The sequence below is a fragment of the Nicotiana sylvestris genome, chromosome 1, assembly GCF_000393655.2.
Source record: "Nicotiana sylvestris chromosome 1, ASM39365v2, whole genome shotgun sequence".
In the NCBI taxonomy this organism is placed as follows: domain Eukaryota; kingdom Viridiplantae; phylum Streptophyta; class Magnoliopsida; order Solanales; family Solanaceae; genus Nicotiana; species Nicotiana sylvestris.
In genome coordinates, this window is record NC_091057.1 from 162306171 (window position 1) to 162320714 (window position 14544).

Sequence of the window (14544 nt, forward strand, 5' to 3'; positions counted from 1 at the left end):
GGGTCCATCCCAATTCCTTGTTAGAATTAATCTTGGGGTCATAGACTCTCTTTCTCAAGAAGAGTCAAGACTCACTAAGCTAGACTTAGTGTTTGCAACCACCAAATCTTAATGAAAACATAAGATTAATTCAAATAACAAATACCCAACATCATTCATGCACTAAACAATCACACCCATTAATTACCCACACTAGGGTTGAGCCACAACCCTAGCTAATGGGTTCAGCTAGCCATAATAGGAACATAAATTGAAGAAATAATAGATGAAATTGACATAACAATTAACTACAATGTTAATCTACTCAAATCCACGTTAATACTAGAAGAGATTGCCCAAAATAGGCTAAAATCATGAAATCCCATGTTCAGCTGCTATATGCTCTCAAAATAGATCTGAAAAAACTGCTGCTAAAAAGTAAAATGTTCTATTTATACTACACAGGAAAAACTGGACAAAAATACACCTGAGGGTGAACTTCATCCACACGGACCGCACTGATTAGGTGCGCGGCTGCGTGGGCTTTTGCCTTGAACGATTTAGTCTCTGATACTCTTAGGCGCGAACCGCGTGAAAAGGGGCGCGGACCGCGTAGCTTGACTTGAAGATATCACGGCCTCTGAACTTTCCTGCGCGGCCGCGTGGCAGAACAGTGCGAACCGCGCAGGTTGAACTTGAAGATGTCCAGCTTCTGAACTCTCCTGCGCGGTCGCGTGACAAAATAGTGCGGACTGCGCAGGTCCTTTTGATCCCCCCTTTCAGTTGTCTTTTGACACTTGGCAGATTTCACTCCTTTTTGAGCCGATCTTTAGTATTTGTCATCTTGTCGCTCAAACCTGCAATCAAATGCAACTTGTAAGCTTTTTGGGACTAATTTCTGGCAGTTAATGCACAAAGCTTAGGTAAGAATGGGTATAAAACATGTAGAAATCACAGTTATCATGTATCACCATGGGGTGCACCAGTACTGTTCGTAAAGAATAAAGACGGATCCCTGAGATTGTGCATTGACTACAAATAGTTGAACAAGATAACAATACACAATAAATATCCTTTTCCTCGTATAGATGATATGCTTGATCAGTTACAAGGAGCTGCCCACTTTTCAAAGATTGACCTCCATTCTGGTTATCATAAACTTAGAATCAAAGATGAAGATATCTCTAAGACTGCTTTCAGAACTCGATACTGGCATTATGAGTTCCTTGTGATGCCTTTCAGACTGACAAATGCTCCAGCTGCATTCATGGATTTAATGAATAGGGTGTTCAAGCTGTTTCTGGATAGATTTGTAATAGTATTTATTGATGATATCCTGATATATTCTCGTAGCCAAGAAGAACACGAGAATCATCTCAGGACTGTGTTGCAGACATTGCGAGAATATCAGCTTTATGCTAAGTTCTCGAAGTGTGAATTCTAACTAGACTCGGTAGCATTTTTGGGGCATGTTGTATCCAAAGATGGAATTATGGTAGATCCTAAGAAGACTGAAGTTGTGCAGAAATGGCCCAGACCTTCTTCTCTTATAGAGATTCACAGCTTTTTAGGCTTAGCAGGCTATTACAGGCGTTTTGTGTAGGATTTCTCCAGAATAGCAGCGTCGCTGACCAAGATAACACAGAAAAATGCAAAGTTTCACTGGACGGAGGAATGTGAGTAGAGCTTTGGAAAACTCAAAACATGTTTGACAACTACACCAATATTAGCCTTACCATCAGGTTCTGGAGGATTTACATTATTCTGTGATGCCTCGAAGGTGGGATTAAGATGTGTTCTCATGAAAAATGGTCGTGTTATAGCTTATGCTTCGAGACAATTGAGAAAGCACGAGCAAAACTATCCTACACTTGATTTGGAGATGGCTGCAGTGGTATTTGCCCTAAAAATTTGAAGACATTATCTATACGGCAAAACTTGTGAGATTTATACTGATCATAAAAGTCTAAAGTATATCTTTCAACATAGAGATCTAAATCTTCGGCAACGTCATTGGATGGAACTACTCTAAGACTATGATTATTCTATTTTGTATCTTCCTGGAAAAGCCAATGTGGTGGCTGATGCATTGAGTAGAAAATCTATGGGGAATTTGGCACATATAGCCCCTGCAAAGAGACTTTTGGCCAAAAATATTCAGAGACTAGAAGATACAGGTATCAGATTTAGTGTCGAAAATTCAGAGGCATTGTTGGCTTGTGCTCAAGCTAAGTCTTCATTAGTTGAGTGCATTAAGGCCACCCAATATGAGGATGAACAATTATGTAAATACAGAGATGAGGTCTTAGCCGGTAGAAACAAGGATATGATTGTTGAAAGTGATGGTGTTCTTCAAATGGGTGACATGCTATGTGTAGCAGACGTAGATGGGTTGAGACATGCTATTCTTGAAGAAGCCCACAACTCTAAATGCACTATACATCCTGGATCCACAAAAATGTACCATGACCTGAAGCAATTTTATTGGTAGGAAGGTATGAAGAAAGATGTTGCTAACTTTGTCTCTAGTTGTCTGACTTGTTAGCAGGTCAAGGCTGAGCATCAGCGACCCGCAGGACTACTACAACAAATTGAGATTCCAGAGTGGAAATGGGAAAGAATTACTATGGATTTTGTCACCAGGCTACCACGAACCCTTAGAGGTTATGACTCAGTATGGGTGATTATAGATCGAGTGACAAAATCAGCACACTTTTTACCGGTGAAGACTACATATGGTGGTGTCAGGTATGCACATATATTTATGAACGAAATTGTCTGACTTCACGCAGTTCCAGTATCCATCATCTCTGATAGAGGATCACTGTTCACTTCACACTTTTGGAAATATTTTCAAGAAGCATTGGGTACACGATTAGATCTTAGTACTGCATTTCATCCACAGACAGACGACAGTCTGAACGTACTATTCAGATCTTGAAAGATATGTTGAGAGCTTGCATTCTTGAGTTTGGAGGTAGTTGGGACACTTATCTACCATTAGCTGAATTTGCTTACAACAATAGCTTCCAGTCCAGTATTCAAATGGCACCGTACGAAGCATTGTATGGTAGAAGATGTCGTTCTCCTATCAGATGGTTTGAAGCTGGTGAGACTAACTTATTAAGACCCGACCTAGTACAAGAAGCTATGGCCAAGGTCCATTGATTAGACAGAGATTGCTTGCAGCTAAATGTAGACAAAAGTCTTATGCTGATAAGAGAAGAAGAGATTTAGTTTTCACAATTGGGGACAAAGTGTTCCTACAAGTCTCCCCTATGAAAGGTGTGATGCGGTTTGGGAAAAGAGGCAAGTTGAGCCCAAGGTTTATAGGGCCGTATGAGATACTAGACTGAGTGATAACGGTGGCTTATCATTTGGCACTTCCTCCTGAGTTGTCCTTTATTCATCCAGTGTTTCACGTCTCAATGCTAAGAAAATGTAATATCAGACTCATTTCAGGCGATTGAAGCACATGCTATACCACTTGATGAGAAGTTGTCTTATGAGGAGGAGTCGATGGCAATTGTTGATAGGCAAGTAAGAAAGCTACGGTCGAAAGAAATACTGTTCGTGAAAGTCTTATAGAGAAATTATACAGTTGAAGAAGCTACGTGGGAAGTGGAAGATGCTATGCGAGTCAAGTATCCTCACTTATTTCAATCTATAGGTCCATACTAGAGATAAATTCGGGGACCAAATTTCATAAGGTGGGAAGGATGTAGTAACCCATATTTAAGTTAGGGGCTTATTGGTCATTTAATAAAAAAGGAATAGAGCATTATTTTATAAAAAAAATAGTAAATGGAATTGGGAAGGGGAAAGTGCAGCACTTAAGCTTCTGTAGAAAGCAGAAGACAAATAAAAGCCCTAAGTTAAAGAAAGAGTAGAATTGGAGAAGTTATGAAGCTTTAAGCTTCACCACCATGGGGAAAAATTTCAGCAAGGAGGAAAAAGCTTTAAGCACTAAATCTTTGGTCAGAAAAGCTTCGATCAACAATGTTTCTTGAAGTTTTATAATTGCTCTCTGTGAAACTACTACACGGCTTAGAGAAAAGGTAATCTCTTTGGAATTTTCTTGAAATATTGTCTGTATTATACAAGTTATTGAGCACAAAAGATAAGTACCAATTAAGAAGGAATATTATGGATAGTAAAGTTATTTCAGTTTCAATTTATGCACACGATTAAGGAAATTCAATAGTAAAGGGAATAAACTATATAAATACCTTTTTATTTAAAAGATTTTGGACTAATTTAAATTACTCATAGCATGAGTAAATATAATTTGGCGAATTAATGATAAAATATAAAACTAGGAGGATTGGGTATTCTAAATTAGTGATGAATTTAGCCTAAATGAGGCAATTAACACGAGATCGATGTTGATGTGGTTATAGATTGATTGAAGAGAGTTGTACGGATCGTTTGAGGTGACGAGTTTGGTATTTCACACGAGTACTGTGAATAATAATCTTACCGCAATTTGAGTTTTCATAACTTGCATGATTTACACATGATTTTTAATATGAATATGTTACCGATTATTTTAAGTTGCATATGAGACAAGTCTTTTACTCGATATGATACCGAAATAGCTATTTGAGAAGATTATTATTGTTTTAAATATTTTCGTTGTCACTAGATCTGTTACCATTACTTGAATTTACTGTTATCGAAAAGAAATTATATGATTTGATAAGAACCGAAATGCCCTATATTGTTTTAAAATATTTTCTATGAGTATATACGGATTACAGAGACAAGTATAAATGGGAGTAGACATTGAAGGATCCCGTAGCTAACGGCGGGTTTGTTAGAGCTGGTGCACATTGTATTTACCGATTACAGAGTACAGTTATAGCCCTCGCTAATGGGAAGGTAGAACTAGCATACCGTTACCGATTTCCCTCGAGTAGGGACTACCGTTATATTTGACTTCTTGCGAAGAAGTCCACAGTTATACCGATTACATGATCCGTTCATTGAAACCACCCAAAATGTGAATACTAATATTATACAGTTGTTACCGAGCCTATTACTGAATTGCTAATTATATTTTACTTCAAGAAAAGCGTGATGAGACTGGAAATTATTTATTGTTTCTGAAAGGGCATTTTTATGTTATTTTTTCTTTGAGATACTAGCATGTTTCTGACTTGTCCCCAAATAAAAATGATTATGGTTAAGTGTTATTACTCACTGAGCTAGCGACTCATTCCCCGCTAATATTTTTTTACAGAGACAGCAGTTGACGCAGGCGAGGATTTCGTTAATTAGAGCGCTCAGGTTGAGAATTCTTGGTGAGCCTCACAGTTGTTCGCGTGGGCGGAGATTTTTATCAATTGTTATGGTCTTTTATTTGAATTCTTAGAGTCGATCCATAGTAATTTTTTAGTGTCATGAGTATTATTTTGCTATTAGTCTTATGTTGAGTATCATTCTTTATTATCAAAGTCGGAGATAAATTAGTATTTCTTGTTGTTAGTGGGTTGATTAGTAATGGTGAAGACTATTTTGGTTAATTGATAAGTTGTCGATTGTTTGGTTTGATATTAGGATGGTTGGATGTTGATTTTGAGACAGGAAAATTTTTTGGATAGTCCAAAAACAAGGGAAACTCTGTCCGATTTTCTGAAAAATACCGATGAGGCTTACTTAGGGGCACTTTCTCCTAGGTGCCGGTCATGATCCTAAATTGGGTTGTGACAACAATGCACTTAATATGTCCAAGAAGTCCCATTTACCTAATATAAGTAAAATTACAATTTCTAAGCTAATTAGAAAAAGCCAGCGAGAAAAGATGAAGTTGTTTCTTTGGAAATCCTTTGAGTAAAGAAAATATCCCTTTTTAATTTAAAATACAACATCGAAAGAATTATTACCTTCAACAGGGGAGCTGATAACTTAAAACTTAGTAGAAATTCCTTTTTAAGAAAAATACAACCTTAGACGGTTTAAGAGGATATAATTGAGAAACTAATTGAATTAAGGATGTAACAATTATTGAAGTTTGAAGTATTGGAGCATATAAATAAATATATATAAATATGGTGAGGTATTGAAAACATTGCGGGTTCTAACACAAAGGATCACAGCAATAAAGGAATTAAACAATTTAAATATTTCAATTGATAACAACAAATAAACACAGCAGCAGAAAGCGCACGACATCACCCTTCGTGCTTCTACTCTCGTTCTCACCATAAAAATCAATATTCACTTTTATTCTTTCTTGTTGCGGCGTGCAACCCATTACCAATCATATATTACTGTTGCGACATGCAACATGATCAAAATCATATAATGATGTTGCGGCATGCAACCCGATCCAAATAATATTGTTGCGGCGTGCAACCGATCCATATAATATTGTTGCGGCGTGCAACCCGATCCATATAATATTTTTGCGACGTGCAACCCGATCCTTATAATATTATTGCGGCGTGCAATCCGATCCCAATATACAAATCAACACCAATCACGGAAGAATCCTGGCAAGGGAATAATAAGGAAACAATAATATCCCGGCAAGGGAACCAACAATAATAATTAAATATGTCCCGGCAAGGGAATCAACTATAACCAAACTTGTACCAACAATTATCTTCACAATGAAACCTCAACTACACAACAAGACATAATAAGCACATGATAACTACATCGGCAACCACAACAATTGGACATGTAACCTATTTGCACGAAGTCATAGAGGAACTCACAACCAAGAAGTATCAAAACAATAAGGAAGACAATCACTTCAATTAAGGCAATTTAGGGTCAATGTAATACGTAAGAATTAGAGGAAAGCAAACAACGTCATATGGAGCATATAGAGGCAATTTAAGCAACTAGGAAACCCAATCATAACAGGATACTTTCCACATAAGGACCTAAGAACCCTAGAGGTAAATTTCCCACAAATAAGTCCAAGCACACACTCGTCACCTCGCATGCATGGACTACAATTAGCATAGAAGACTCAATTCCTAAGGGGAGGTCCCCTACACAAGGTTAGGCAAGATACTTACCTCAAAGATGACAACTTGGTGTCACACCTCCTTTTTACCTACACCCCGCAAAGGGGCGCAGAGGGAGTTTTTTTCCAATTAAAGGACAATCGAAAAGGGATTTATTTATTTATTTTAGAGTCGCCACTTGGGAGATTTATGGTGTCCCAAGTCACCGGTTGAATCCCAAATTGAGGAAAGGATTGACTCTGTATTACAGTTCGCGAACCAAAAATCCGGGTAAGGAATTCTGTTAACCCGAGAGAAGGTGTTAGGCATTCCCGAGTTCCGTGGTTCTAGCACGGTCACTCAACTGTCATATTCAGCTTATTTATCTTATTTTAATACATGTTGAACCTATGTGCAAATTTTAACTGTTTACCGCTTTTATTATTATTATTTTTAACGAGAATTGCGACGTCGTAAAAATATATCTCGAACCACGTCACATCAATGCACCCGTGGTTATTGACACATTTCAACTCTGTCGAGATTTGGATTTGGGTCACATAAATGTGCACCCGAGTTTAAGAAAGTAAATTATTAAAGGCGCGCCTAAAGCGACTAGCGTATTATTATTTTGGGTAAAGCCGTGAAATTTTGCTAAACGGCCCATCCCGAAATCTAAGTAATTTTACCAACACGTATAGAGGGCCCCGCATCTTGTGTACTTTTGCTTGTCGAGGCTTGTCTCATTCATTATTTTTAAAAGAAATTTGCAACATCGTGGAAATGCATCTCGAACCACGTCACAATCAATGTACCCGTGATTAGCGACACATTTCGACTTTCGTTGAGATTTGGATTTGGGTCACATAAATGTGCACCCGGGTTTAAGAAGGTAATGTTATTTAAAGTACGCGCCTAAAGAGACTAACGCGGGGTTATTTTGGGAAGTGGCCGTGAAATTCGCTAAACGGCCCGTCCCGAAATTTAAGTATTTTAATATATAGAATTATCGAGGGCCCCGCAATCTGTGTGTTTTATTTGGCAAGGCTCATCTCGTTTATTTTAAAAGGACGATCCTAATGTGACTACATCTTTTCTATTAAGTTCGTCTCTAAACACAAAACGAAGGTCCCAACCAATTGTTACTTAACTCTATTGTATGATTTTCAAGGATGGTCTTGTGATCTAGCCCGTTTCCTATGACCAGATTTCATGCGTTATTCGAGCCACGTTCAACATTCTGCTCACAGAAGCGGATTCGAGTCTGATCTAACGTACATAGGCTATTGCCAATCGCTTTACATGATGAAGCCAAACCCAATATTTCAACTTTTGAGCAAGTGGACTGCCAACAATCATTATCCACCTACTGTTGACAACATTAAAACCTTCATAGCTAATGAACTAACAAGTTTAAATAGGTGGATTCAATAGAACAAACTCATGCTATCTTCATCTTATTCCACTTATTTAACTAAACGGTTTTGACAATAATGGGCATGCTTAACTATTCGGGAAAAGCACAATTAACTTGGAAGTTTGATTTTTCAATTCTATGCTACTAAAGTTGGTATTAAACTACTAAATTTACAACTACGAAAGGCAAATTAATGGTCCAATACAGTCCTTATCAGATACAAACTCCACAGTCCACATTCTTCATTGAGTTATAAAGATAGACTATACGACTTATTATTTATCTACTAAATTACAGATGCACTAAGTACTCCGCTACTCGAGCATTTTTCTTTTCACTTTTGCATCTCACAGCTATATCACAATGTGATTCGAAACTGTACCTGGTAATTGAAAATAGAAGAAGAAGAGGAGGATCAGCAGAGCAGTAGCAAACAACAACAGCAACAACCAGCAGCACAGTGACAGAATAACCCAGTAACAGATTTAAAAAGGAACCAGCAGAATTCCAGCAACACCCAATGAAACAGTAGCAAATAACCAATAGCAAACTCAGAAGAACCAATTGAAACCCCAGAAATACCAACCAACAACACCAATAAAACAACAACAATACTAGTTCTGATATTCAGCAGTAAAAGAAAAGACCTCACTTTTTAGTTTCTTAGCTCTCAAACACTGAACCTTTTAGGATTAAAAACCAGCCTGTTTTTTACTCTCAAATTACTGAACTTTTTTAAATGTTAAAAATCCAGCCTAGACTCTCTGAAAATAAACTGAAAGAGGACTGATTTTTCCCCTCCAAAAAAACCCCGCCCAAATCTGTCTTAAATGACTCTATTTATAACCCAAAAACAGGCCAGCTATTTCTGCCTTGAAACTATCAGATTCTCTGCCCATCCTCCTTTGAATCCCATTACTTAATGTCTTCTTGTTTGAAGTTATTTTGTTCCCCACACTTGCATGCCTTGTTCCCCATACTTGCATGCCTTGTTCCTCACTATTTATTAAATAATGCCTTATTTTAATATTATTAGTGCTTAGTGGACAGAGCACTCAAATTAATCATTTTTTCAAGTTTTCAATTCCCAAATTACCCCTGAAACTACTATGATTTACTGTCCTAGTCCAATCCTTTGTACCCTATCAACTATAACCAATTTCCTTAATCAAAAATCAAACTGATTCCTAATTAATCACCAAACTTCAGTAGCTATAACCAATTTAATTCAATTCATCTAGCAGTTCGAACTTAGAACTCAGATTAGATGAAATAGCAGACTGATGCTAAGTTGCTAAGATGCACATGTACATGGGAATAACTGACTGCTTTCACAATTATGAATCAAACTTTGGCAAAATGAATGATCATTGTAAAGTACTGAATCGACAGACAAATTGAACTCATATGCCAAATGATGAACAATCAAAAAAAAGGAAACAAACATCACATAAAATGAAACAATTCGAACCAACAATAACAGTACATTCATAGCTCTAAATTAGCCTTAAACACAAAACGTAGGGACACTGAGGATATACTGAATGGAAACCTAAGGCTGAAAACAAAACAAACGACACCAAAAAACTTGACGAGAAATACTAAACTACAGACATGAACGGATTAATCGACGAAACTGTTTATAATACATGTTAATCAACAGAAGGAAACTGGACCAAGAAAAAGGTCCGAAAGAGGAGAAAGAACTACTTGACGAAAATGATGAACTACTCAGTCAAAATAAAACAAACATTAGAAGGAAAGGGAAAACAAAAGGAAATACCTCGAAACTTCAGACCAAACCCCATCCATTTCAGTTTTGAACTTCGTCTTGAGACTTTGAAGCCAAAACAGACCTTAATCGAGTGTTCTCGACTGAGAACACTTGACTAAAGTCAGTTAAGACCTCAAATCTTTTGGATTGATTCCTAGGTTTTGTTCTTCTAGGGCTCATTCAGTTCCGGCTTGATTTGAGCAGGACTAACATGAGATTTGGGTCGATGGGGGGTCAGGTGGAGCTAGGGTGTGAACCTGGGACTGGTTAGGTAGGTTTAGGGTTTTGCTCGAATCTTTGATTGAAGATTCGAGAAGCTCGGGGATGATTCGAAGCAAGACGAGTGTGGATTTGTGGAGGGGAGGGTCAGGTGGTCAAGGGGTGTTATTTTCATGGCCATCGGAGCCGGAGCCGCTGGGTTTACGACGAAGGGGCGGGGTAGCGGCTCTAGGGTTTCGAGGGGTCGTCTTTGAGAGGTCTGAGAGAGACGATGGGGCGAGGGGGGTTTGGTCTAGGGGGCGGGGTAGGATTTAGGAATATATACCATGTGGGGAATTTAATCCCGACCATTAGATCAATTAAGATCAACGGCCAGGATCAAGGAGATTAACCAATACGACATCGTTTGGTTTAAGTAGGGGGGCTACTTGAACCGGGTAACAGGTCGGGTTCGGTTCTTGGATATGGGTATTGATCTGTGACCGTTGGATGTGGCTTGGTTGAATGGCTGAGATATTTTGCCATTGAAACGACGTAGTTTGGTTCCTATACTACGTCGTTTCACCATCCTGTGAGAGGAGCTGCCTGGACCGGGTTTGGTACATGCCATTGGGCCAGGGATTTGAGCCCAATCCGATTTTCCTTCCTAGTTTTCATTTTTGTTTTCTTTTCTTTTTTTATTTTCTTCCCAAATTATTTTCTAAAATTATAAACCAAGTTAAAAATACTACTTATCTTCTAATAACAATTATCACATATAATTAAATGCCAATTAACAATAAAATCACACAATTCAACATTAAATGCTAAAAATGCAAAGTACATTATTTTTTATGATTTTCATTTTCGTAAAATAAATCACTGGTTAATTAATCCTAAATTGTAAATGTAAATGCAACACATATATTTTTGTATTTTTCAGTAGTAAAAATAGAATAAACATGCACAGACAAATACAAATAAATCGCAAGCAATACACATCTATTTTATTTTGAATTTTTGTGGGAGTAGTTCTTGTAGGGCAAAAATCACGTGCTCACAGCTGCCCCTCTTTGTCCGGAAACACAAAGAGTTTTCGTGCAAAGATAAAGTGAGCGGACACGAGCGATTTTTGCCCGTTCGGCTACTCCGTGTGAAGCATTTTTTTGAAAAATTTAACCGAACCTTTGCTTCGAAGGTTTCCTACATATCCCAGGCTAAAAGGGAATCAAGTTAATGTAGTTCGGAAAGTTTGGTAGCTGGGACCACCATGAGACTTGCAATTTTGCTATTACTACTGTTGCTGCTGTTACTACTACTTTCCGACCTCCTTATTACACCATGCTAAAAGAAAACAAGTAGCTAGACTAAACTAGGGATTACAACATCTTATCTATATTCAAACTTGCTCTTGTAGTCTTCCTTCTGATTTCTGCAGCGGAATTTATGCTGGGGATATTTTGTTGTAACCCTCCGCTTTACTGACTTCTGACTTGAAATTGAGTGTAGTCCTCTGTTCTACAGGTGGGCTCCTAACTTCAAACTTGAAATTTATTCCTCTGTTCTACAGGCGGGCTCCTGACTTCGTTTTGAAATGTACTCCTCTGTTCTACAGGCGGGCTCCTGGCTTCAACTACTTCTTAAAATATAACACCTCCATTCTCCAGGCGGGCTCCTGACTTCAACTACAACTTGAAAATATAACACCTCCATTCTCCAGGCGAGCTCCTGACTTCAACTACTTCTTAAAATATAACATCTCCATTCTCCAGGCGGGCTCCTGATATCAATAAACCTTAAAATATAACACCTCCATTCTCCAAGAGGGCTCCTGACTTCAATAACTTCTTAAAATATAATACCTCCATTCTCCAGTCGGGCTCCTGACTTCAACTACTTCTTAAAATATAACACCTATATTCTCCAGGCGGGCTCCTGTCTTCAACAACTTCTTAAAAATATAACACCTCCATTCTCCAGGCGGGCTCCTGACTTCAACAACTTCTTAAAAATATAATACCTTCATTCTCCAAGCGGGCTCCTGACTTTAACAACTTCTTAAAAATATAACACCTCCATTCTCCAGGCGGGCTTCTGACTTCAACAACTTCTTAAAAATATAACACCTCCATTCTCCAGGCGGGCTCCTGACTTCAACAACTTCTTAAAAATATAACATCTCCATTCTCCAGGCGGGCTCCTGACTTCAACTACTTCTTAAAAATATAATACGTCCATTCTCCAGGCGGGCTCCTGACTTCAACAACTTCTTAAAATGTAACACCTCTGTTCTCCAAGCGGGCTCCTGACTTCAACTGCAGTTTGAAAATATAACACCTCCATTCTCCAGGCGGGCTCCTGACTTCAACAATTTCTTAAAATGCGTTCTATCGCCGTGGTTCCTTCCTGCCTCTTGAACCATTTTCCTTCTAACTTGAATCATCTTCTTTCAGAACTGCTTCCCTCAAAATCGGTGTTTTATTCCTCTGAAAACTGCTGGGGATAACACCGGTGTTTTATTTAAAAATATGTTATTTTCCTCCTTCAAAGACTACTTCCCTTAAGCTGGTGCTTTCCTTCCATTGGAACTACTTCCCTTAAGACTTGTGTCATCTTCCTTCCGAAATTGCTTCCTTTAAACTTGTTTGGCCTTCTTCCGAAAACTGCTGGGGATACCATTTTTCCCCAAACTTGTGTTATCTTGCTTCTTCCTCAAGTGGGTACCGGACTTCCAGAAAATTTTCAAAATGAAAGAAAATTTTCTGCCCTAGTTTGACAATCTTTCTTGTATCATGATGTCTTTTCATCATTTATAACATTTCCTGTCCCTGCTTCAAATCAAAGAAAAATTTGTTAGTTTAAAACGTGGTGAATGGTCATGCCACTCCTGCTGGGGATGGTTGTCTCTTTCTCATTTCCCAGCTTTGTGTTCCATTACATCACCAAAGCTTGCTGGGGATGAGATTATTTGTTGGGGATGATATTCCTACTGGCGATCATATTCCTACTGGAGATGGTTTTCCCCCTCTTCTTTCCCTGCTCCATGTTGTCCGACCCTCTTGGAACCTGGTCGATAATCTGCCAGGGATGCTCTTGTTTCTTGACGATTCTTCATTCGCCAATTGTTGCTTCCCACTTTTCTCCATACTTTCCCCGAAATCCTAGACTAATCCATCATTTGTTCTTGCAACGAACGTCTTTCTCGTTCCATTGCATTATCTTTGGCCCGTCCTATCCACATTGTGTTTTTGCACCATCTTGGCAACTGGTAATAAGCTCTGAAAATCCTTTTCAAAAACAAACTGCTGGGGAGATAAAGTCTTAAAAAATAAAAAAAATGATAAATTCAAGAAAATAAAAGAAGAATAGTTTTCTGAAAAATGTTGGGGAGAAGAAAAGAAAAGAGCTTATCTGAATGATACAACCGATCCTAATGATCACGTCGTGCATTTTGGATTAACCAACCCAGTCTATTTATATCAATCAATCTTTCTGATGGCCTTACTTTGTTGGGGATATGTAAGCGCCCAATTCTTTTGTCGACTCAACATCTTTGCACTGCTTGATGCCTCGACGGATCCTTTCCGTCAATCTTATCTTGTTTGCCTCTTTTGACCCCTTGTCGCCTCATAGTGCCCTTCGAGGGGTTTTCACTAATAAGACTCTCTCATTTCCCTCAACTCCCGTCGCCTTATGGTGCCTGTAAAGGTTTTCACCGATAAGACTCTCTCGTTTTATTTCTTCAGCTGGGGATTGGAGTGTTACTGATATGACTCTCTCTGCTGGGGATTCTTTCGGCTATCAATTCATTTCAAGCTTATGATCCTCCTCTCTACTGGGGATCAGAGTGTTATTCCCGACTTCCATTTGCATGACTTGGCACTTCTCGGATACTGATCGGGAGGTCTTTTTGGACATCAATATGGGTTTTTGTATATGGCTAAAAGAAAAGGGGTATCAAAAGGTTCAAAATAATTTTGATGGGTAAAACATTACAACTCTTGGAATCAAATTTCCTTCCAAAAATTACAAACACAACTTCTGCCCCAGTTTTTTTGCTTGGGGATTTTTATTTTTTTGTTACACTATGACCGAGCCGTGAGGCGCCTACGTATCCTTTTTGAGGAATCAGGTCAAACGTAGTTCCCAATTCCTTTGTTTTTCTTGTGATTTTTCTTTTGTCTTTATTATTATTATTTTTCTCTTCTCTTTTTCTT

At 38.3% G+C, this 14544-nt stretch overlaps 1 protein-coding gene across 1 annotated transcript; it reads left to right on the forward strand.

Annotated features, from left to right (window-relative positions):
- Positions 1-1072: 1072 nt before the first annotated feature.
- LOC138876835 (uncharacterized) lies at positions 1073-13492 on the forward strand. The gene is made up of 6 exons (XM_070155800.1): positions 1073-1412; positions 2049-2362; positions 2528-2727; positions 2889-3088; positions 3431-3519; positions 13250-13492. Exons 1-6 carry the CDS (start codon positions 1073-1075, stop codon positions 13490-13492), a joined length of 1386 nt encoding a protein of 461 aa, XP_070011901.1.
- Positions 13493-14544: the final 1052 nt, after the last annotated feature.

Bases quoted from the DNA above. Each gene is read 5' to 3' on its own strand.
- LOC138876835 (XM_070155800.1), top strand. From the start codon at position 1,073: ATGCTTGATCAGTTACAAGGAGCTGCCCACTTTTCAAAGATTGACCTC. The intron at 1,413-2,048 runs GTGAATTCTAAC...TTCCTGGAAAAG, and splicing joins TTATGCTAAGTTCTCGAAGT to CCAATGTGGTGGCTGATGCA. The intron at 3,520-13,249 runs GTAAGAAAGCTA...CTCATTTCCCAG, and splicing joins TGGCAATTGTTGATAGGCAA to CTTTGTGTTCCATTACATCA.